This window comes from Lepidochelys olivacea (genome assembly GCF_965140295.1).
Source record: "Lepidochelys olivacea isolate rLepOli2 genome assembly, chromosome: 12".
Lineage (NCBI taxonomy): Eukaryota > Metazoa > Chordata > Testudines > Cheloniidae > Lepidochelys > Lepidochelys olivacea.
The window spans coordinates 32,908,922-32,932,771 of NC_140422.1; the positions used below are offsets into that span (position 1 = coordinate 32,908,922).

General features: G+C 40.9%; 1 protein-coding gene across 1 annotated transcript in view; it reads left to right on the forward strand.

The window, feature by feature from the left end:
* The window catches only part of PLCG2 (phospholipase C gamma 2), an 87,386-nt gene that overhangs the window by 56,624 nt on the left and 6,912 nt on the right, over positions 1 to 23,850 (forward strand). The window contains exons 17-30 of the mRNA XM_084644244.1: positions 3,052 to 3,230; positions 4,698 to 4,898; positions 6,039 to 6,158; positions 7,692 to 7,872; positions 8,449 to 8,517; positions 9,505 to 9,614; positions 10,888 to 10,984; positions 12,689 to 12,755; positions 12,992 to 13,149; positions 15,843 to 15,945; positions 16,848 to 17,057; positions 18,650 to 18,795; positions 21,152 to 21,266; positions 23,009 to 23,176. Coding sequence (XP_084500370.1) covers positions 3,052 to 3,230; positions 4,698 to 4,898; positions 6,039 to 6,158; positions 7,692 to 7,872; positions 8,449 to 8,517; positions 9,505 to 9,614; positions 10,888 to 10,984; positions 12,689 to 12,755; positions 12,992 to 13,149; positions 15,843 to 15,945; positions 16,848 to 17,057; positions 18,650 to 18,795; positions 21,152 to 21,266; positions 23,009 to 23,176 — 1,924 coding nt within the window. The remainder of the gene's footprint in view (positions 1 to 3,051; positions 3,231 to 4,697; positions 4,899 to 6,038; positions 6,159 to 7,691; positions 7,873 to 8,448; positions 8,518 to 9,504; positions 9,615 to 10,887; positions 10,985 to 12,688; positions 12,756 to 12,991; positions 13,150 to 15,842; positions 15,946 to 16,847; positions 17,058 to 18,649; positions 18,796 to 21,151; positions 21,267 to 23,008; positions 23,177 to 23,850) is intronic.

Consider the following 23,850-nt stretch of genomic DNA (forward strand, 5'->3'; position numbering starts at 1 on the left):
TCAATAAAACAAAATATCTTTAGTGCATGGTTAATGTTCAGTGTAGACGAGCATACGAGACAGTGAAATTGCTTGTGGGCAGTTAAGTGCTGAAACAGGTGTGTTTAACAACAGTCAAATGCTTTATTGTGAGTATATTCGTCTGCCAGGATATTATTCCTATTCTAGGACTAAACAAAAAATGATTAATTAAATAATGATACATAACACAACACACCTTTTTTTTTTTCTTTTTACTGTTTGTTTTGGAAGCATTAACAAGTTTAGAAATCTTTATTATGTAAATATCAGACACAAAACAATAATCATTACAACAGTGTGCTTTTTGTTTAAAGAGGCATTACACAGGAATATGGTAATCAGATCTCTCTAGCAGGGTGTTACCATATTTCAGAATAAGCATCATTATAACACCTATAACATGTAAAAAGAAAAGGAGTACTTGTGGCACCTTAAAGACTAACAAATTTATTTGAGCATAAGCTTTCGTGAGCTACAGCTCACTTCATCGGATGCATTGTTGTTTCTAGTGATTTTATGAAACTGAGTGAAATGTCTGATTATGCGTATTTAACAGACCAGGCAAGACTACCAACTGTTAATATTCAAAACAATTAGACAAGTGTACTGGTTTGTTTGCAGGTGAATCTACTTTGCCTGAGTATTGAATAAAAGATAACCAAATATCTAAGTTTATTATTTATCTTTGTTTATTTTCCTGGGTTCACAATCGGTCTGTTAATTTTCCCATAGCAACAACCTCTCATTTGTTTTAACTGTTCCTCTATGGTAGGACTGTCTTTCTTATCCAGTGAGAGATTACTGATAGCTGTGCAACTCCTAACAAAAGAGAGGTTAATTTTTCATTTCCTTTTGTGTGACCATTTCCACTAGAAATCCCCAGGAGAATTTCCAAAGGATCATTTGGGAATAAATATCTAATAGTTTGTGATATCTGGTTATGGATTGCATCCCAATACTCTCTAGTGACTGGCAATGTTTCCTCTCATTTTCCCATGCATGTGCGGAATGAATTTTGTTATGGACGTGATGTGTGGCAGGGGTGGGGCCAAGGGGTTCGGAATGTGGGAGAGGAGTCATGGCTGGGGCAGAGGGTTGGGATGCGGGGGGGGAACGGGTGGGCTCTGGCTGGAGGTGTGGGCTCTGGGGTGAGGCCACAGATGACGGGTTCAGGGTGCTGGAGGGGGCACAGGGCTGGGGCAGAGGATTGGAGTGCAGGGGGGCGAGGGCTGGGGGTACGGGCTCCGGGCTGGGACCAGGGATGAGGGGTTTGGAGTGCAGGCGCCTCTCCTCGCAGCAGCATCTGGGGTGGGGGGGAGAGGTGCCTCTCCCAGCTGCGGCAGCTCCAGGGCTGTGGCCGGGGGAGAAGGGTCTTTCCACGCCTCTCCCTGCCATGGCAGGTTTGGGGCTGGGATTGCGGGAGATGGGCCTCTCCCCGCCGCAGCCGTGAGCACCTGTGTGGCCCTTGATAGGCTGATGCATGGCTGCGCAGCTTAGAGGGAACTTAGGTGACCAGAGAGATCCACCATATATGCATAAAACCTCCTTCTTCAGCATAATTTCTCCAACATGTATTCCTGTTCAACATATATTAACCTGATTGGTGCGAGGTACCATTGAAATAGTATCTTAAAGAAATTTTCTTTTATTGGTTGCTCTGAGGTTGCGGGCCCTCATTTCCAGATCAATCCCCATTCCTCTGGGATAATTTGTCGATCATGGTCCTTTTCCCAGTGTATCACATATGGACATTTTTTGGTTAGGAAAATTGTCTGCAGAGATTGATATAAATTAATTATAATAAAAAGAAAAGGAGTACTTGTGGCACCTTAGAGATTAAGCAATTTATTTGAGCATAAGTTTTCGTGAGCTACAGCTCACTTCATCAGAAGCTGTAGCTCATGAAAGCTTATACTCAAATAAATTGTTTAGTCTCTAAGGTGCCGCAAGTACTCCTTTTCTTTTTGCGAATACAGACTAACACAGCTGCTACTCTGAAACCCATTAATTATAATGTTTTTGTTTCCTAATTGACCAGGTGCCATCACTTCTACTAAAGTTATCTTTCTGTATAGACAGTTTGCTAGAAAGTTGAGAAACATAATGCCTAACTTGAAAGTACTGGTACGATGGGAGAGTGGGCCATTTAAAATGACCTTTGATCTCTAAATAAGTTAGAAAAGTTTCTTTACTAGGTAGTTGGCTTCCACTGCTTGTGTATTTCACTGCGCTCCCAATCTTTAAAGCTCTCTGGCTTGACAGCACATCTCTGTAAATAGCACTTGTCATCCAAAGGTCTTTAAGAGATGACCAGTTATTATCCCCATTTTATAGATGTTAAAGCTGAGGCACAGGACTCAGTAAGGGCTGGAATTTCAGCGATGCCTCAACCTGGCTTCCACCTGTCAACATGGAAGTTTGCATGTGCGCTCTTTTATCACTAACATCTGTATGCACAGTTCCGCCACATGCAAGCCAGATCACCTGTTCATGCAGGTTTTAATGGTGGGAGGGCCATATATGATTATTCAGGGCTGTGATTAGCTAAAATCCTCTTGTCAAAAAACCCTAAAATAGAAGATGCTCTGATCTATAAGAGTATTTTCTTTAAATTTCTGGCCACAGATCATAACTACTTGCACAAGTCTAGGAAGGTGAAAATCTTTTGAGCTTAAGTAACCTGAAAAGTGATCTGAATTACCTGAATGCACGTTATAACCATAATAAACCTCTCCATGCTGAGGAAAGGGGAATGTGAAAATCCTGACACAGAACTTTTTGAGGAATATTAAGAAAAGGTGCACAATAGCCATAACCCCCCACAGCACATGTCTAATAGTTTGTTTTTCGTTTGACAGCAAACCATACTTCAGATTTTAGACAAATATTCCTTTTTTTTAAGGGTATTGAAAGTTCAAGGAAGCTAGAAAATTGACCTACCATTGTAGAAGTCCTTTTAACCGAGACAGAACCCTTTACTATCATGGTAAAATATAAGTTAAAAATGGGAACTCTTCTCTTGTGATCTAGGAGGTGAAACATACTGAGCTGCACTGCAGCGAGAAATGGTTCCATGGGAAAATGAAAGAGGGGAGAACAACTGCTGAGAGGCTGATCCAGGAATATTGTGCTGAAATGGGTGGCAAGGATGGAACATTCCTAGTAAGGGAAAGCGAAACTTTCCCTAATGATTACACCCTGTCATTCTGGTATGGCTGTTTTTTTGATACTGGTGTTGTTTATTCTACTATATTGTGTAAGAATATATTTTTTAGAAAATATGATTTTACAGCTGCTATGGGAGGAAGTAGGAGTGGGGGATTTAGTGCAGTTGTGGAAAGATCACACTTTTTTAATTAAGGTTGTGACGGGGCAAGGCCAGATGGCTATGGAAAATGGAAAGTGGGAGATAGATATATTAGCTCCAGGCTAAACAAATCCCTGGTACCAGGATAAGTGAAATGGCAGCTGCTCCAGAGCCAATTAAGAACTTTCCAGAAGGCAGGGAGAATGCTAGGTTGATTGGGACACCTGAAGCCAATCAGGGTCTGGCTGAAACTAGTTGAAAGCCCCCCAGTTAGTCAGGTGGGGGTGCATGTCAGGAGCTTTGGGAGGAAGTTGTGCTGTTGGAGAGATTGAGTAGTACACACCATATCAGGCACAAAGAAGGAGGCCCTGAGGTAAGGGTGAAGTGGAGCTTGAGGAAGTAAGGGCTGCTGTGGGGGAAGTAGCCCAGGGAATTGTACATGTCATGTTTCTAAAAGGTCAGCTACCATAGCTGATACTATTAGGGTCCCTGGGCTGGAGCCTGGAGTAGAGGGTGGGCCTGGGCTCCCCTTCCCTTCCACCTTTGCCCCCGATTAATCACTGAGACTGGGAGACAACAGAGACTGTGCAAGGAAGGATAACTTCTCCTCACCTCCCTCGCTGGCTTATGATGAAAATGGCTCAGTAGACTGTGACCCTTGTCTCTAGAGAGAGAAGGGTTACGTCGAGGGTCACAGTGAGCCTCTGAGGCTAGCGAAATCCGCCAGGAAATGCAGGACCCATGGAGGCAAGGACAGAGCTTTGTCACAAGGTGCAATTTAGTCTAACGTTCCTAGGCATGATTGGGCTCCATTTGGGGTTATGTTCATTGATTGGAATAGATAATAGAGGTCTAATTGGTCTAATCTTCCACTTCTCTAAAGCTATAGGAGCATGAAGGGTTTGTTACAATATTTCTTCAATATGTGGGCCAAAATTGTATTTAATTTGCACTGGTGTAAATCATCGGTTTCCAAGCTGAGCAGATAGTTTCCCAAGTTCGTTTCCCAAGTTCATTTCCCTTGGCAGAGTTTGATCTTGTTGATAAAAGAGGATGTCCCTATAGGGGAAAAAATAAAAGATTTTGCCTAACTTTTCCCAGTCTGGAGTTATAAATAACAGTATATCAGATAGATCTACTGGTGAGAGAGCCTTCTGCGCTAATTCTACAGTGATGCATATTGCGACATCTGAAACTCTGTAGGTTGAAAAGAACAACTCCCAACAATCTTATTATTTGTTAAAGAAAGAACATGATTTGCTGTGACTTTATAAACTCACAAACTAGAATTAACCAGGAACAAGTTAGATAACATCCTAAATGTCCATCTTTATTAACTGTTATTTTTCCTCCCTCTTCATTTTTTAAGGAGGTCAGGTAGGGTCCAGCATTGCCGTATCCGTTCTAATAGTGAAGGAGATACCATGAAATATTACCTGACCGACAACCTCACCTTTGATAGTATTTATGATCTCGTTCAACACTACAAGGAAGCCCACTTGCGATGTGCCGAGTTTGAGCTGCGTCTGACTGATGCTGTGCCTAACCCCAAACCTCATGAAACTAAAGAGTATGTACAGATGAAGGGAAGTGCTTGGGTTGTGTTAAAGGGTGGAACTTTTTGTTGTCATTTATGGCCATGGATTTCATGCATTCAGGAACACTTTGGTAGCAGCTGTCATGGGAATAAACTTCATTGATTTCTAAGAACCTTGAAAGATTCAGCTTCTACTCTGGGCTTCATGGGGGGCTAATGGTAAAGCAGGTGCTCACTGGTAACTATCCTCAGTTCAGAGAAACAGTGAAAGCTGCAATTCACCCAGAGGGTACCAAGTCCTTCGTCTCCCTGCTCTCTTTCTTTGCTTGATAATTTAAAGAACTCAGCAAGTAGGGTTAGGTGTTGAGTTGTTGCCTGTGGTCTTGCAACGAATTCAGAAGTTACTGTTCGTGCACCATGTGCACTTTTGGTCCATTGTTTGGTCTACAGATTGAAAAAGAGATTATTTTGTGTTCAAAACTTATGTCCATGACTTTCGACAGTTTTCATGGTCTGGTCCCTGGTTCTGTACGGTCCTATACATCCTGAGATATCTTTTGAAGTCAGTGTGAGTTGAGGATGCCTGCTGGGACTCAGCTGATTTTGTTTTTACACCACCGCAACTAATGTAAATTGTTCTAGCTCCACTGAAATCAATGGAGCGAGAACATTTTACATCAGCTGTAGCTCTCCCCCTTGGTGCTCATTAAGAGCCAGATTCTACCATTGTTACTCACCTTGAGTAGTACTTGTGAGAGACAGAATCTGGTCCTAAGGAAGTATCCAATGTCTGTTGTTTTTCCCTAGCCCATATCTGGACTCTTCCTTAAAATCTTCCACGTCAAAACTCTGGCTCCTGTCTGGCATTTGGTTATGAACAGATAAAGCAGCATCTGCCACTGTTCTATGGAGACAAGTTGATTTATGTTATATTACTATAAGCAGACAAGGTGTTCTGATGTTTTCCTGATGGTTTTACCCAAAATAAGCTGATGCGTTACAGTATTTTGCTTTAAGATGCTGTCATATGTGCCATGATGAGGAAAATCTAATGTATAATTTATCTTGTAATGTCTCAGGCTATAATTCTAGTAACACCGCCAGTTATTCTTACTGAGTGACACTTTGACAAGCTTTGTAATCGCTTGTCCATTTTCTTTCCCTCTACTGTAGCTGGTACTACCCTAACCTGAGTCGAGGAGAAGCAGAAGACATGTTGATGCGAATTCCTCGAGATGGAGCATTTCTGATTAGAAAGAGAGATGAGCCCGATTCATTTGCCATGACATTCAGGTAAGAGAAGACACATGTGACTGTGCAAGGGATAGCTCAGTGGTTTGAGCATTGGCCTGCTAAACCCAGGGTTGTGAGTTCAATCCTTGAGGGGGCCATTTAGGGATCTGGGGCAAAAATTGGGGATTGGTCCTGCTTTGAGCAGGGGGTTGGACTAGATGATCTCCTGAGGTCCCTTCCAACCCTGATATTCTATGACTCTAACATATAGGGCCATTCATGCTCTCTGGTTCTGAACATTTAAAATCTTCCTGTTGTATCTTTTGCATGTATAAAATCTGAGTTTGCTCTTGCAGCTTAGGTAGTTAGCCACACAGTTTCTTGATGTGCACACATAAGTGGATGCATGGGCAAAATATATGTGCACGTATGGATGGAGTGGATAATTTTGAGTATGGCTAAAAACTTGGCCCAGGATATCTCATACTGTAGTGCGTGTGTGGACCTTTCTTGGCTTCTGTGGAGCTGTATGCCAGTGCAGTTCTCTGTGCCGGATCAGCACTACAGATCCCAGGTCTCTGACCAGAGGAAACCTAGTTAAGTTGCATAATAATTTGAGGTTCATTCATTCAGCATCTGTTAACATTATGCAGCTCACTAAAAACGAAAGTTGCCATTTGTCTGCTGTTAAGTATCCTTGCTAATAGCAACTGCTTTATAACAACAGTTTCTCTTATTGAAACTGTGTGTTTATAAGAACTGTAATGTACTCTATTGCAATTTTGAATCATATTAAGTTTCTTCAATCGTGTCTGTTAATGCAGTATAGAATATTGTCTTGGAGAGCAGATACATGCTGTCTTTTATTTATGTACTTTACATTGAAGATTTTCAGACTTCTCAAGTCTGCAGTGAGCTCTAGTTTCATCTTTCTCCTATTGGGAAGATAGGGTATTAAAGTCCAGTATGGATTCTAGACAGTAATGTCCTTATGAAAACAATTCATAGCCAGAAAAGTTTGTAGGTCTGGAAATTTTGTAGGTATCTTCCATGTATAGAAAAGTGGTTGGGTGGTGGTTTTTACAGTGATTACCAAAAATTCAAAAAATTTTCAAGTTGATAGGAATTTTTCCTTTAAAAGTGGATTGTAGTGGCTATCAGAAGCATTATGGGGATAAAGTAGCCACTGTTTCTGGGGAGACTGCTTCTTGTCACTTAAGTGATTGACAGTGACAGGCTTCCAAAGAGAATCTTAGTCCAGATAAATTCTTTTTGGCTAGATGACTGGTGAAGCTGAGAGGAGTCTGGAGTGTGAGGGTTAGTGGGCAAACGAAAACAGGAAAAAGATGAGGATATTTCCAATGCTCCACATATTGGAGATGGGAAAGACAATTCCTGAATCCGTTCTATTTGTGAATTGAATGGGGGAACCTGAAATTAATTTGGATAAATGAGGCTTTGGAAAAGTGCAGAACTTTTTAATACATTTACATGTGTCAAGGGATAATGGTAACAGTTCATGGTAAGTGAGGTTTTACTGTGTTAGGCCCCAGTGACTTTTAAAGTATCACAGCACCTGTACTAATTCCACAGAGCTGAGGGGAAAGTGAAGCACTTCAGAATTCAACAAGAAGGCCGCCTCTTTGTGCTGGGCACCTCTGCCTATTTTGAAAGCTTAGTTGAACTGGTGACCTACTACGAAAAGCACACGCTGTACAGGAAAATGAAACTGCGTTACCCTGTGACTGAGGAACTGCTAGAGCGCTACAGCACGGCAAGTGATTACCTTTGTAATGAAGTGATTCAGTGAAAGATAAACACCCTCCTCCGTAGTAGTAGGAGGTGAAGGAGGATAAAATTCCAACCCTCCCTCCCCCCTCCCAGGGGAAAAAAAGTAACCGCGTACATCAAAGCAGCTTTTTGCAGCTTAGTTTTTTGTCTGTTAAAGAAAAGCTAGGAGACCTGCAGTGATTATGAACCAAATCCATAGCACCACCTGCTAGTTTTTTCAGTTCCACATAATCTCCCTCAGCCTCTCCAAGTTCTTCACAAGCATTTAATGAATTAAGTGATACTTCTGTGAGGTGGTGTGGTTCTACTACTGTTTGATTAAAGATAGGCATAGGCAGGTTAAATGACTTTCCCAAGGCTACATGATGAGCTAGTGATAGAAATGGGCCTCTAATAGAAGTCGGGACTCCCAGCTCTGGTCAGCCCCACAGTTTCTGAATTGCTGAAGTGATACTGTAGATACGTGTGTACAGCACATAAGGATCCCCCACTCTGTAGAACAGTCCTGTTGTAGATTTAAAATATATTTTCTTAACTGTTTTTTCCTCTCCATTTTTAGGAGAAAGATATTAATGCGCTCTATGATGTCAAGATGTATGTGGAGCCTAATGAAATAACCCCATCAGTGGTATGTTTACGTTCAAGTGGTTTTTCGAACTAAACCTTCCTGTAGTGCCTGAAAAGATGTCAGAACATTTGTGTTGATTTTTCTGTTAATTTCAATCACACTTTTCAATATTTGTATCTGGCTTGTGGGGGAAGGTAAAACTCAAGAGGGGTATAATTTTTCCCTACACATTTTCTATATGCAAAGCTAGTATTTACTCATGCAGACAAGAAATTGAGCAGCTGGCTTCTCAGTGTGCATAGGTGATTCTGATATTCACATGAATGCTTGTGTGGATGTGCCTGGAAATTTGAACCTACATATATGCACCGAGTAAAAATGATTACTTGTGCAGGGTTTTGCATGCAAATGAAGGTGGACAGTCTTGCACACTTCTTATACAGTATTGAACTTTTAAAATTTATTTTATTATGCATGTTTTTAAATGTTAAACAAAAATGGCATGGTAAATACATATTTAGCTGTAATTCTCGCAAAAGCCATCTTGGCTGTAAATGCACATTCAGCTGTAATTCTTTCCCTTCGTGACTAATGATTGTGCATTACTGTGGAAGAATTCAGGTAGAAGTAAATTTCAAGATAAGGAAATTGCTTGTCCTGACAGAAACTTGGGTTTCCTAGAGGAAATGTATTCTGTAGTATTGTTGAGGTTTTGAAGGGGATGATAGGACTGATGCATACCCTGAAGAGAGAGAGACTGCATCCCAAACCCTGAGGCTCAGATTGTATCTGGGTATATGTGAGCAGGGATGATAGCTCACAGTTCTCTGTGTAGAATAACCATGCATCCACAAAAGAAGTACTCTTTTGGCTGGTGTTTGAAGAATACTGGTTAAACAGTGCCACTTCCTTACACCAGCAGATGTCACTCTGGAACCTTGGAGTTAAGCTTACCCAGTCTAAGATCTTTTTTCTTTTGAGATGGATTTATTGATCATTTTGTGACCTGTCCCTCTCTCTGACCCTTTTATTTTGTTTTTTTTACAGCCTCAGAGAACAGTGAAAGCCATATATGACTATAAAGCTAAGAGAAGTGATGAACTGAGCTTCTGCAGAGGGGCCCTAATTCATAACGTCACAAAGGAATCAGGAGGCTGGTAAGGAGAGTGATTCCTTGTAGAAGAGCTGCCACAGAGTGTATGTGATGAGGAAATGAATTCAGCTTTGTGCAGGGGTTCTTAAAATCTCTGCTTCTGACCCAGCCACTGTTCCTTATACATCCCAGAAGTTGATGAAGAAAGAAAATCCCCTTTTACTTTTCTCACCTTCCCACCTTGACACACGTTGTTCCTGCCTGGCTTTTTGACAAGAAGTACTGTAAAGTGTTTGGTAACTGTCAAAGAGCTTTTGAGAGGAGTGACCATGTGGATAGCGCTCTCTGCTGCTGTGTGACATCCAGGTTTGAGTCCTAGCCAGTCCTTTGCTGTCTGGGATGGAAGGGGCAGGGGTCACTGTCTTTACCAGGAGGGAGTGACTTGCATCGCTTGGTAACTGCATTGTGGACAAGCCAATAATGAGGTTGATGGGATCTGAAAGTAGTCCTATCCGTCTCTCCTAGGTAGTGGCATTGCTAGCCCTCGAAGGAAATGGGAGAGAAATGGGCAGGGGAAAAATCTTCCACTGGGAATAGTAAAACTTCTGCTATGAAGGAAATCAGTGCTGCTCTCTGGAACAGCTGGCAGTAGTGGTTCCAAGTATGGCATGGCTTGATTTTTTGCTGCTACCCACATTCTTTTGATGATCACCCTTTATTGCAGCCTCAGCGCTCCCTTCATTGCTTTCTCCCACTGTCATATCTGTACCTTCCCCCGATACCAAGAACCTATGCTTGGTACAGCCTCCCTATCTCAGGGTGTCAGGCCTGCTTCCTTTCCCCATTCATATCCCTCCCAAAAACCCACCTCTTGCAGGAGACCCTCCAAAGGCTAACCCTGGGTCAGTGCAGCATCCCTCTCCATGCTTTGCACAACACCCCTTGAAAACCAAAATGGATTTAGGTTATCTCCATCCTCTGAGTATCTGCCCACAAGTTTTCATTCCTACCTGGCTTATAAATTGATTGGAATGCTTAGGAATCTAATGTCCTCTAGTTGTTTCCACGAAGCAATCAACCACATAATAGTGTTTAGTGCTGGAGGGGAAGCTCCTTAAGTCATTAACTGCAGTTTGCAATAGCTGCAATCCCTTTGAAATCACCTACCACAGTTAATGATCTCTTTGTTAGAGCTTTTAGCTGCTTCATCACTTTTATTTTGGCAATAGCCAACTAGCAAGCTGGTCTTGGGTATTAATGACCAATTTCTTGAAGATTATTGCTTAATTAATGGTCTGTGTTTGAAGGTCTTCAGTTGTCTCTTTTTTAAATTTCAGGTGGCAAGGAGACTATGGAGAAAAAGTCCAACACTATTTTCCATCTAATTATGTTGAAGACATGTCAACTGATAACTTAGCAGACCTTGAAAGCCAGGTGAGGAGTTCAGGGTTTGGTTCATGTCTTCCATTAGCACGATGCTGCCCTCTGCACACTGAGTTGGTTTCTCTCATTCATGGGATTATAACTATATGTTGTGCATGATGCAGCCTTAGCATAGAGTAGAAAAGTACACATAGTGTTTGCCGTCCTTGGGGCTGTGCAGACACAATTGTCTTCTGTCCTTGATGCCACTAGTTTTGTTTGGCAGGTTATTCCTAGTGGAACTGCATTTGGGGAGAGGTATTGACGGGGTGTGTTATAAGCAATTCCCTGCAGGCTAAAGATTAGCATACAGTAACTCCTCACTAAACAGTCTAGTTATGTTCTTGAAAAATGCGACTTTAAGCGAAACGATGTTAAGCGAATCCAATTTCCCCATAAGAATTAATATAAATGGGGGGGTTAGGTTCCAGGAAAATTTTTTTTCACCAGACAAAAGACATTATATACATATACAGTATAAGTTTTAAACAATTTTAAACAAATAATTAATTTAATACTGTACTCAGCAGTGATGATTGTGAAGCTTGGTTGAGGTGGTGGAGTCAGAGGGTGAAAGAGGGTGGATCGTCTGGCTGCTCCTCTTGCTATTCTTTCCAATGTGCTGGGCTACTCAACCCCCCAGCTCTGCCCCAGGCCCACCTCCACTCCACACCCCCGGCCTCTTCCTGCCTCTGCTCCACTGCCCTCCCCAAAGCATGCCATATCCTCACTCCTCTCCCTCCCCCTCCCCCAGCCTCCTGAATGCCACAAAACAGCTGATCTTGGAGTTGCTGATCCATGGGGCTGCCGGTGGGTGGGAGGTGCTGGGTGTGGGTGTGGAAGGAAGCTGATGGGGGCTGCCGGCCCACCCTGGTTCCAAGCCCCCACGGCCAAACAACGTTATAAGTAAACATTGTTCTACTTTAAATAAGTATGTTCTCTAATAGATCAACAGCGTAACAACAAAACAACGCTACCCAGGACAACGTTAAATAAGGAATTTCTGTACATGGTCAGATTTTCAGATAGATATGTGGAACAATTATGTGCCCCACATATGCACTTAATTTGCCAACATAGTTACTGCAATGGTTTTTGCAAATGGGAAAACGGAATGCACAAATGCATCTAATTAGCTGTTTTCACACCCTGTTACCCAGTAGGTAATTGAACCAATTGTGCCAGCCAAAAGCATGTGAAAATGTGTTCCAGAGTCTTTGACAAAGAGCAATTTAATCTAACAAATGAAAGCAAAAGTCTGAGTAGGCAGTTATTAAATTGCATGAATCCTTTTGGTTTTTTAAAATAAAATGTTTGATGAACCCTCAGATCAGTGATGCCTTGGGTGTGTGTGGGGAAATTTATATGAACACTTTGGTTTTTCTGGTATTGTAAAGGAAAGCTTTAAAAATGAGTAATTATGCTAGGACAGTAGCTTTGTAATGTAATAGTCAAAATACAGTGAACCGGTTGAATTGAAGACCCACAGATGAACCAGGGTTATTCCCAGCCTCACTAGACATCTTTCATCCATAATGAGAGATCCTCTCACTAAAAGTGAACTTTTTAAACAGAGCCCTTGACGGTTTCTCCATGACACTGTGGGCAGTTATAGGCGGTTAACTTTGTGTTTAATTTTTGTTATGCATCCTGTGACTACTGATTAAAAAGGGAAAAGATTAAGAGAATCAAATTAAACCCATTGTTTCCTCACAGATTATTGAGGACAACCCCTTAGGATTTCTGTGTCGTGGCATACTGGTCCTCAATGCATACAATGTCGGTACGTAGCCTCTGAAGCTTGTAGCGGGATTCCTAGATTTTCCTCCTTTATTTGGGCTGTTTCCCCTAGAGAAGGAAAGATGATGCTATCTATTCAGCCTGACAAGAGATTTTATCATAGTGGAAATCTGTATGGTTGGCTGCTGCATTGAACCAGCCATTCATACAGCATGCAGGTAAGACTAAAAGAGTTGATACATTTTTGTATGTGTCTGTTGTTACTGTGCTGTCCAATAGTGAAAATGCCGCAAGGGAAGTATGGCAAGGCTTTTGTCTTCGTACTGGAACCCAAGAATCCAGAAGACCCTCCGGTTGAATTTGCAACAGATACAGTGGAAGAGCTGTTTGAATGGTTCCAAGGCATCAGGGAAATCACACGGAAAACTGCAGAAGAGGTACCAGTAGAAAAGGAAATTTTTGTTTTATTTTGCAATGGATAGTTATAAAATTAGGAAATAATGAGTCTTCGGCCATTTGAGAACCACTTAAGCTCCCCAAACCTCACTAAAGCCTGAACCGCTGAAGTCTCTTGCATATTTATTTTACAGGACTTGGTTCTGCAGTTTGACTTCAGTGCGACTATTTACATGGTTAAAGTAAAACACCTCACTAATCTGGGTCTTGTTTTCTAAATTTTCAGGCACCTCAGGATAGTTAGCAGAACGTCAGCCATCAAAGAGAATTTTAACACTTTCAGCAGAGTTCTCCCTCAAGTTGATGACTTGAGTGCTTTATGCCTTGTGGTGTTGCCTGCATCTATGCAGAGTAAATAGGATATACTAAAAAATGATAATGGTAGTGTTTTACGTCCACTTAGCACAGGTGTAAGTTATGGCATGCCTTGTGCAAGGCAGTGGAGAACCAAGCTTGAAAAGTATTATAGTAAATCCCCGAATGTATGTGCTATCTGAGCTCCTTTGCCTAAACTCCTCTTCATAATCCTGCTTCCTACCTCTGCTGTCTAGTGTATACATTTGTAAAACACTTTCCTACTTGTGCCAATAACTTTATTATATACGGCTAGTAATAATTTGCAGTTTGGAATTCCTCACTTTATCTTCACCTGGGTGTTTTCCAGGTCTCTGAAGATTTCCCCCCACTTCAGCTTCTCAACTCAGGGCTTTATCCACTTTGTCATCCCTGTTTTATATCGGCACTAACCGTGTCCTAGGAATAGTCTATTATTGTTGGTATTCATTCCTGGTTAGCTATCCTTAGAAGTGTACTTTTAAGAACGAGTTTACAGCACCTGGAAATGCTCCTTTGCTCGTGAAAACATTGCTTTTAAGTGAAAGCTGTATGTCTATTAGGATGTTACACTGTGGTGGGTCACTATGTATTACAAAGAGGTAATAGCTTATATCTGCACTTCTCCAAGGCTATGTCAGTTCATAATACTAAATTCCTCTTTGCTTTTCTTAGACCACAGCACACAGTCTCTGGTCTGGTGACTGCTTCTGGAAAAACGTCTCTCTGCAGCTCCTGTTTTCCTCCCTCCTCCTGCTGTTGTGAGAATTTCTTTTGGAGATTTCCTATTTCCTACTGCTTTGTAGCCTTTTGTACTGAAGCTAGTAACTATTCAGTATGTGACTCCATTTATACTTCCTATCCTGCAATCACTTCTTGAATCTTTTTTGTAATTTTGATCACTTCCTGCCAAATTCTACCTTCACTTGATGCAGGGCTCTCATTGACTTCAGTGGCTTCTAATCTGCACCAGGAATGGCCATGAATAGCTGCTGCCTGCCAAAGTGAGGAGTAGCCTGGTTCCCCAACTCCCATTTGAATGGGTTGCAGGTATCCTCATTCAGCTCCCACAACACCAAGATTTAAACCATCTAGTATTGCAGTAGATTATGGACTTTTCCATAATGATGCCTGTTTGATAGTAAATTATTTTTTCATACCTGGAAACGCTGGCTTGCTTTGCAAAAAGTGAACTGCTGGAGCAGCGCGCTTTGCATTTGGAGACAGCTGGAATTCAGTCTTGGAGGCACAAGAGATACTTAATCCTGATCGAGATCATAAATAAATGGAGATAAACTTCATTATGCTTTGCATTTTTTTGTCTGTGCATTTATATGAGGGTGTTGAGTCAAGAATTTAGCTAGATTTATATGGATGTACATAAAAACAGTAATTTAGCTGCCAAGCTTCTTTATATGATTCCGATTCAGGAAAATGCTTAGGCCTAGATTTTTAAAGGTATTGAGGCGGTTGCTGCACTCAACTTGCAATGTCTAAGTCTCATTTTGAAAATTAATTTAGATACTTAGGAACCTGAGTGCCTAAATCCCTTTTGAAAACGAGACTTAAACTGCTAAACCCATTAGGTATTGCAACACTGAGTGCAGCAACACTTAAATGCCTTTAAAAATCTGGGCCTTAAGCACATGCTTAACTGCTTTCTTGAATTGGGGATAAATGTGTATGTAGGACCTCTGGTTTTAGGTTTTAACCAATAAAGACCACCTCCCCCCATTAAAAAAATGAAATAGGTGTTTTTATCCAGCAAACACTGGATAAACACTGTAAATGGTTATTTGCCTCTAAGGGCCTGTCCAAACAGAGCAGTAATGTGGACTACAGGAGTGTGATTCCTAAAGCACAATAGGATGTTGTACATTAATTGGTCCATGTAGACCCTGCTGGTGTGCACTAAAGGCTCCCTAGTGTGCTTTTATATAGTGCTGTTTGAAACAGCACTATGTTAAAGTGCCTTAGGGAACATTACAAAGAGATTACTTGTTACAGTATATACTACTGTAATGAGTAATGGATATAAGATAATATCCATTACTCATTACAGTATACAAGTGAGAGACCCGAAAACCCCGAGTTATTGGAAACCTACATAAAACTAAAAAATTGTTAAAAATGAACACCCAAAATTATATTAATAAACCCTGAAAAACAGAAGCCCTAAATATATGTCACATCCAAGTGCATTTATGAAGTGTTAAATATGAAATCAGGGAGCTGGGAGTATTTTAACATAATCATCCTTTCTTTAGAATATGTCCTAGTTTATTGTGCCATCATGTTCTACATATGTGCAATCTAAAAATATTTTTTTAATCTTAAACAGGAGACTAGGAGGAAGTACTGGGAAAAGAATCAATTAATTGCCATTGAATTATCTGACTTGGTAATCTACTGCAAACCTACAAGCAAATCCAAGGACAATTTAGGTGATTTATTTTTAATAATAATTTTCGCCTTGCCTGCTTGCATGCTAATCCAGTTCAAAGAAACATTATTTGAAATTTCAGAATTGAAAATAAAATACCTCCTTTCTGTACTGGGAGAGCTCATGCAGCAGGATTTTCAGTGGCAAATTGGAACTGTACACTGGAGAGAGCTTTATAGTATTCAAATGATAAAGTGTCAGGTAAAATCTAGTGAGTTATTAGAATTGTTTTGAGCATACATCTCAACCTGTCGAGGCTCAAGTCTGGGACAAAATGTGGAACAAACTCAATCTAAAATAGACTTGCTCTACATTATGTAATATTTTGCTGTAACAGTCTGATTGTCACTTACAATAAGACCCCTTGAAGCTACTGGAGTGACATGAAGATGTCTTAATGTAAATGAGAATGTGGGGCAATAACAGTAAAAATTTCTGGATTGACACTGAAATTGATTACTTGCTGGGTTTTTGCCATTGTAACCAGATCCATGGAATACCCAACAAATATCCCCTTCCTGCTTAAGATTCTTTGTGAATGCTTGCAGTAAGCCGTAAAGGTAGATTTGAGGTGTTAACCATGGCTTGCCCTCCATTCCTCCACTTACATACAGGAAAGGATGTGCTGCAGTGTTCAAATGAGCATTATTAGCAGTGATGGGATGAGAACAACACTGTAGCCTTCATCCAGTCCCACCACAATGAGCAGTTAGAGAACTTGTCAGGCAGACAGGTTATTTTAATTTTCAGACTTGATGTTCAACTTGCGGTGTGTGTATTAACAAGAAGTCAATTATTCTGTGTTAAAGGGTGAGGTAAAGCAAGGCTCCAGTGGAAATGGAGAATAAATGGTGGTTTCTTTCTCCTTTTTTTGCCTTTTTCTCCTCCCCTCCTTCTGTGTAGAAAATCCTGATTTCAGAGAAGTCCGTTCTTTTGTGGAAAACAAAGCTGAAAGTGTTGTCAGGCAGAAGCCTGGTGAGCTGTTGAAATACAACCAAAAGGGACTGACGCGGGTCTACCCTAAAGGACAGAGGGTTGACTCATCTAACTATGACCCATTTCGCCTCTGGTTTTGTGGCGCCCAGATGGTGTCTCTTAATTTCCAGACCCCAGGTAACATTCTCATAAAGAGGAGCTTTAATTTGTTTTTCATTCTTTCAATTGACCATTAAGAAGTTCCCCCTCTAGTTTCTCCACCACCCTGGACATTGTGGTTGATATCTTACGAAAACAGGAAGATAGATGGAAGAAGGAATGTGAGTGCTTGAGAGGATTGAAACTATATGAGTTGTTTGCTTGTGACTCTGTGGATTGGCTACTTGGGCAGATCACAGAAAATTCATCTCCATACACCCTGCAGAGTTCACTTGTGGGACCTGATCCAACTCCTTTGAAATAGTGGAGTCTTTCTCTTAACTTTAATGGGTGTTGGACTGGCATGTACGACCACAACAAGTGTAAATCAGCATAGCTCTACTGATTTCGATAGTGACACTGATTAACAGCAGCTGAGGATCAGGCCCTCTTACTTCCGTAGGCGCCGACTTCTACTTGCGCCGGTTGGTGCTCGACCCCCCCTTTTCCCCCGGCCCGGCTCCACCCGCTCTCTCCCTGCCCCTATTCCAACTTCTGCCCAAAATCCCCATCTCAGCCCTGTCTCCTCCCCTGAGCGCACCACGTTCCCGCTCCTCCCCCCTCCCTCCCAGAGCTTGCTACACTGCCAACAGCTGTTTGGCAGCAGCAAACGCTGGGAGGTAGGCAGAGGAGCAGGGATGCGGCGCACTCAGGGGAGAAGGTGGAGGAGGAGGTGAGGGGTAGGGTGGGGAGAGGAGCTTGGCTGCCGGTGGGTGCACAGTAGCTACTAATTTTTCCCCATGGGTGCTCCAGCTCCGGAGCACCCACGGAGTCGGCGCCTATGCTTACTTCACATTGTACTGTGTTGTGTTAACTGAGTAACTCAATTTAATGATCAAGAGATACTAGATGAGCTGGTTGGAGAAATTTTGGTGTCAGAATACACAGTACCATTAAAATTGATACACTTCATGAAATTGTGTCAGGTGCACAAGAATTTCATTTCCTGTTTTAACATTTTTGGATATGAATTGTATAGATTTTTTTTCATTTTGAGATCACTTTCATTTTGTTTCTTAATTTTGTATGATCATAAAACTATTTTTAAAAGATCAGAATCTAAACGAAATATTTCAATTTTGTCAAAATGAAATGTTTTGATTGACTTGGAAAAAAATTGCAGAATTTTCTTTCATGGGGAATTTTGAAATGTTCCATTTTTGTTCCTTTCAAAACCTCAAGATGTTTTCTGAAAGTAGCTTTTTCCCTTTGCACAGCTCTAGCGATATCAGCTTGTATTTGTTACTATATTGATATTTTGACCAGTTCACTGGCAAGGGAAAATGTGTTTGAATTGGAAATTCACAACATTTCTGGTTTGACAGAATTTTCTCTTGGCTTTGATATGAAGTTCAGTGTGAATCCAAGTGTCTCTTTTAGATTTCTAATCAGTGGACCAATGACAATCAGTTCTAATTACTGAAGTGAAACGTTAGTCATCACCTAGTCTTTGTGAAAGTGGCAACCAGTGGGAATGGCACTAAAGAGCCATCAAATTGATACTTTGTCGTCCTTTTGGATTTAATAAAATGGGGAACTCTACTGTCATGGCTATTTCATTCTTTCCCTAGATAAATACATGCAAATAAACCATGCCTTGTTTTCACTTAATGGACGGACTGGATACATTCTGCAGCCAGAAAGCATGCGAAATGAGGACTATGACCCAATGCCAAGTGAATCAAAGAGGAAACTGCAGATGCTTTTGACAGTGAGGGTAAATGTTTTCTTTTGTAAATATATTCTTACTAGTAGTAAAGGTCTATATGACTCACTACAAATAAAACTATTATATTTTCAGAGCAAGAGCTGTGACAATTATCAAAACATACTTTATTTAAATGTCAGTGTTTTAGGAATAAAACTAATTCTGCTACTTTCCCTGAAATGAAATAAGTTTCTCTCTGTCACGTCAATGAATATAGAACAGAAAAAAATGGAATGCATATGGTGACTATTCAAAATCAAATCAAATCAACTTACATTGAACCCCACCTTAGTTCTCATTAGAAAGATCTGATTAGAGACTGGTTAGCAACAGAGTTATTAGTTCAGCAGGTTTCCAATTTGACAGAAATAGGTTTTTATAATGAAAAAAAGAAACTAAGAAAAAAAATTAGCTTTAACACGATAGGGGAAAATGCAGCTATTTTGGTTCACTTCATCCTTTCTGAATCTCATTTTTCATTAAGAAAAAGAGTTTCTTGTTTGAAAATTACACTACAGTGGGTCCTGGCACCATCTGTAAGCTGAACTTGTTTGTGTTCTCAGCTGCTATTCAGTAAGAGAGACGTCTTCCAAAATACCATATGTTTTATGAGAAATGATGGTAAGGAACAAACACACTGTAACCACTTCTCACTGCAGTTTGGATGCAGACACGGGCTATAAAAGTAAAGCAAAAGAACAAGTGCTTTTTAAAAAATGTAAGAAGTGCTAAAAGAGTACAGAACCTCACTATTATCTCGTCATCTTGAGAGTGGAACTGTGGCATTTGAAGTGAGGCATCTTCTGTATGTTCTGTGAAAGTGTGGTATACAGAGCTGGATTTTCAGACACAGTTCTCCATTTTTGCAGACACATTTTTGTACCCATACTTATTTATGCTCATGATTTAGGTCACTTAAATGTTTGTCAAGTGCATTCATTGACATGCATTTACAAGTGCATTCATTGACCAGCATGTGGAAGTGACCAGAACTGTGGTCACAAATAATTGCTTGTGCCGGATTACACCTCAAATAATTTGTGCTTGCAAGAATGGAGGTCCACTTAAAACTGGATTGAAAATTTGATTCAGACTCTTGAATGCATATGAGCAAGAGAGAAAGAAAGAAAAAGAGGTTGTGTGTGTATCTATATATTGCATCCAAAAAAATCGACCTTGAAAGATGTTCAGATTGCAAAGATAAGCACACACAAATCAGGAAATGCCAGAGTTATGTTTGCATGTGCAACTCTGATTCAACCCCCTTGTGTATACATTGAGGTACAGTCTTTAATTATATAGTCACATACTATTTTTTCCACAGAATCTCACCTCATTCGGTAAGATTGAGGTGCACTCCCTTTCCTCTTATCCATTTTTCACTCCTCTGCATTTGAGTCAGGCACCTTCCTCCTTCTACACCATGATGCCTGCAGGGAAGTATTGAGAGCACAGGAGGAACAGCCTCCCTGCTCTCAGTTTCTGTGTCTGCTGCCACAGTGGCCCCTTAGCAGCTGGGAAGAGCAATTGCAAGCAAAGTCCTGCTCAGCCTCCCTGCAACCCTTCACTCACTGTAGGGAAGGCACATGCACAGTCTAGTTGGCACATAAGAGCTGTGAGGGGATGGAGCATGCCCAGTACAGAGAGAATCACTGGAGAATTTAGCTGCTAAATTCTAACAAGTCTGTTCTGAGCATGTGATTTTTTTTGGAGGCTTATAACTTGGCCATATTTGCACGTATCTTCACAAGGATGTCAATGGGCACCTCCCTGACAGCAGGGAAATCCCTTGCCAAATTTCAAGTCCCTGCTCTAGAGTGTGGAGGTGCTAGAGCTTCTTAATGAAATGGTTATAAGAGGGTTTTTTTTGTTTGTTTCCCTCCCCTTCCCCCTCCCACCGCAGACCAAATATCCTATTTTTCTCTAATCTCATTTCGGAAATGGCTGAACCATTTTAGCTGAAAATTAAAAATAAACAAACAAGCCACTCTTCCCCATCAGCCTGAGGCAGATACTCAGCATGGAAAATTTTAGCTTGAATCGTTCAAGCTTGGAGTTATGCAAAGTTATAAGCAACTGAAAACAGGATTTTACATTGGAAAGTGTAGGGCAATCTTAACTATAAGTGTAGTTACCTGTGCCAGTGATACTTGTGTGTGTTTGTAAACATATATATTTCTACACACATCCATCTGTCCAGGAGAGAAAGGGCATATATGCGTGCTCTCTTGAGGACTATTTGATAAGAAAAATAGTTGCCTTTTTCAGTGGCACTGTTTAATAGTTCTGTAGACCACTAGCAGTGGTAAAATGCAGTGCCAAGTTTTTTTTTCAAATACTGGTATAACCTATTGTCCGTTTATAGGTTTTAGGTGCTCGCCATCTGCCTAAACCCGGCAGAAGCATTGCCTGTCCATTTGTGGAGGTGGAGATTTGTGGGGCCGAATGTGATAATAGCAAGTTCAAGACAACAGTTGTGAGTGAGTATCTGCACAACTTTCTGGGTGGGAGTGGAGTTATATTTGCAGTGCACTAAATAAAATTGGTAGAGGACATCCATCATGCATGCTATCTATAATTAAGGTTAAAATTTTGTCATGATTATTTTTAGTAAAAGTCATGGACAGGCTGCGGTTAATAAACAGAAATTTACAGAAGCTTGTGACTTGTCCGACTTTTACTAAAAATAATGGGTAGAGGGTTGACCGGTGGACAATTGAGCGGGAGGGAGGGCGGGAGCCTTGCTGTGGGGCGGGGTGACCAGCACCTGCTGCATGCAGTGCCTCGGAGCTGCAGGGTCTCCCCACAACCCCAGTGCTGAAGTGGAAAATGTCACGGAGGTCTCTGAAAGTCACAAAATTCGTGACTTCCATGAAATAATCTTTTCCTTATCTATAATTTACAAATATCATAGACCAGAAGGATAAGGTGACTTTATTGCTCTTAACTGGTGATCATGTATTAGTAGGCTAGTGCTTGCCTCAGAACCAATTAATTTTAGAACCTTCACTTTGTGTCAAATTCAGGCAGAGAAACATGCAAGTGTTAAACTGTGTTAGGTTCATAATGTGCATTTCTGTTAAGTTTCTGACTATGTGTAATTTCCATATTTTAAAATTGCTTGGTAAGTTGAAAGTGTCTCTGAAGATGCTAGATGCAGTGTTCAGAGCTCTGTGTAGCTTGAAAGCTTGTCTCTTTCACCAACAGAAGTTGGTCCAATAAAAGATATTACCTCACCCACCTTGTCTTTCTGAAGATGCTAGTCAGTTTCTGAAGGTGCACTCCAAACAGAAAGATTCTAAGTCCTGAGGCTATTATATTTAGGTTTGAGTTCAAAGATTAGATCATTTCTTTGGCGATATCTTGGACAAGAAGGGCGGTAATACAGCTATGGAGCATGCAAAGTGTTATCGTCTTGATCCAGAGCCCAATAAAGTCAAGGAAATACCCCATTGATCTCATGGAGCTGTGTGTGCAAATGAGGTTCATTTACTAAATGTATCTGTGTGGGCCAGAGTTACACTAAAAGCCAAACCGGGGTAAGGATTTTAAATGTGAGGGTCCTACTCCACGATTTTTCTTACTTTAAGCCATGTGATTGGCTGTCTATTTTAGTGCCTGATTTTGGCATTTCTAGATGCACTGCTGTTTCTCTGTGACAGATGAGGCCGTGCAAAATTCTGGGTGTGGAATGAGTTCAGAATGTTCAGTAGAGAGCTGCACCAGTAGGGGAAACTGCAGTGTTTCCCAGAGAAGAGTATTTTGACCTTTATATTTTGTATTTGTATCGACCTTCAGAGCCAGATTTTCAGCCTCCAGCACACGTGCAGATGACCCCACAAAACTCCACCAATGAGTATGCAAACTGGATAGGTGCATATCTGTCTACTTAGTATGTTTCATGCTAGTGTCTGTTTTTAAGCTCAGACCTGGGGCTTGTTTTTCATTAATTCGTGGGAAGCAATTCCCCTTTTAAAAATAGATGTCCAGGGAGGTTTGTTTATATAAATATATTAAATATGAAGAAATGTATTTAAATTTAGATTTTTTAAAATAGATTTGTCCTCCCCCCAAGAACTTCTTGAGTGGGCATACAAAAACAGCTGGGATAAGGAATTTCAGACTTCATATATAATCCCAGCATCTGCCCTTGGATATACACTTGTATGTGCATAAAGGGAAGTGATTGCATCATATCAAAAAATTTTTCTTTTCATTTCAGATGACAATGGCCTTAACCCAGTTTGGGTACCCTGTCCAGAGCAAGTGAAGTTTGAAATTTATGATCCTAACCTAGCGTTTCTGCGCTTCGTTGTTTACGAGGAGGATATGTTCAGTGACCCCAACTTCTTAGCACATGCCACTTTTCCCATCAAAGGAATCAAATCAGGTAAAGATCAATAGGGTGTCATAAAGTGTTAAGCAAGAAACATGGTCTTTAGAACTGGTAGTACTGCGCATTTGCTCTCAAAACTTAGGTAGTAAAGGGCCCATCCAGCTGAAACACACCTTGGGAGATAGCTACTCTAAACTGAAAATACCACACCCTCGCTCTGAACAAGGATGTCCGGCGTGTTGAAAATAATCTTTTAAATGAATCGCCCACCACCAAATTGTTTTTCATTCTTTCTGCAAGAGGAAAGAGTTACACAGAACAAGTTGTATCAGCAACGAGAAAGTGGGTATGGAACAACCTACTACTGCAGTATGATCAGTTTCACGGTGGGAAGTAAAGGCATCTCCTGCATTCTTGGTCCCACTAGTTTGAGACTGATAGATTTAAATCTGACCCTCTGGATTAGGAGAGAGCAAATGCCAAAAAAGGATCGATGTTCTCCACCCTGCTCAACACCCAGTTATAGGTTTATTTTGGAGAGGTAACAGTATCAGCAGTGCTGTGTTTGTGCCTACCTTCTAATGATTTGATTATGGAATGATTACTGTGATTTAATTCATTTTGCCACAGTCTCCGTTTCATTAATGTGATTGTGTGCCCAGAATGAGTTCTGGAGAGATCACTGCTTAAGATTCTTCTGCTTGTGTTCTACCTTTGCTTTTTTAGCT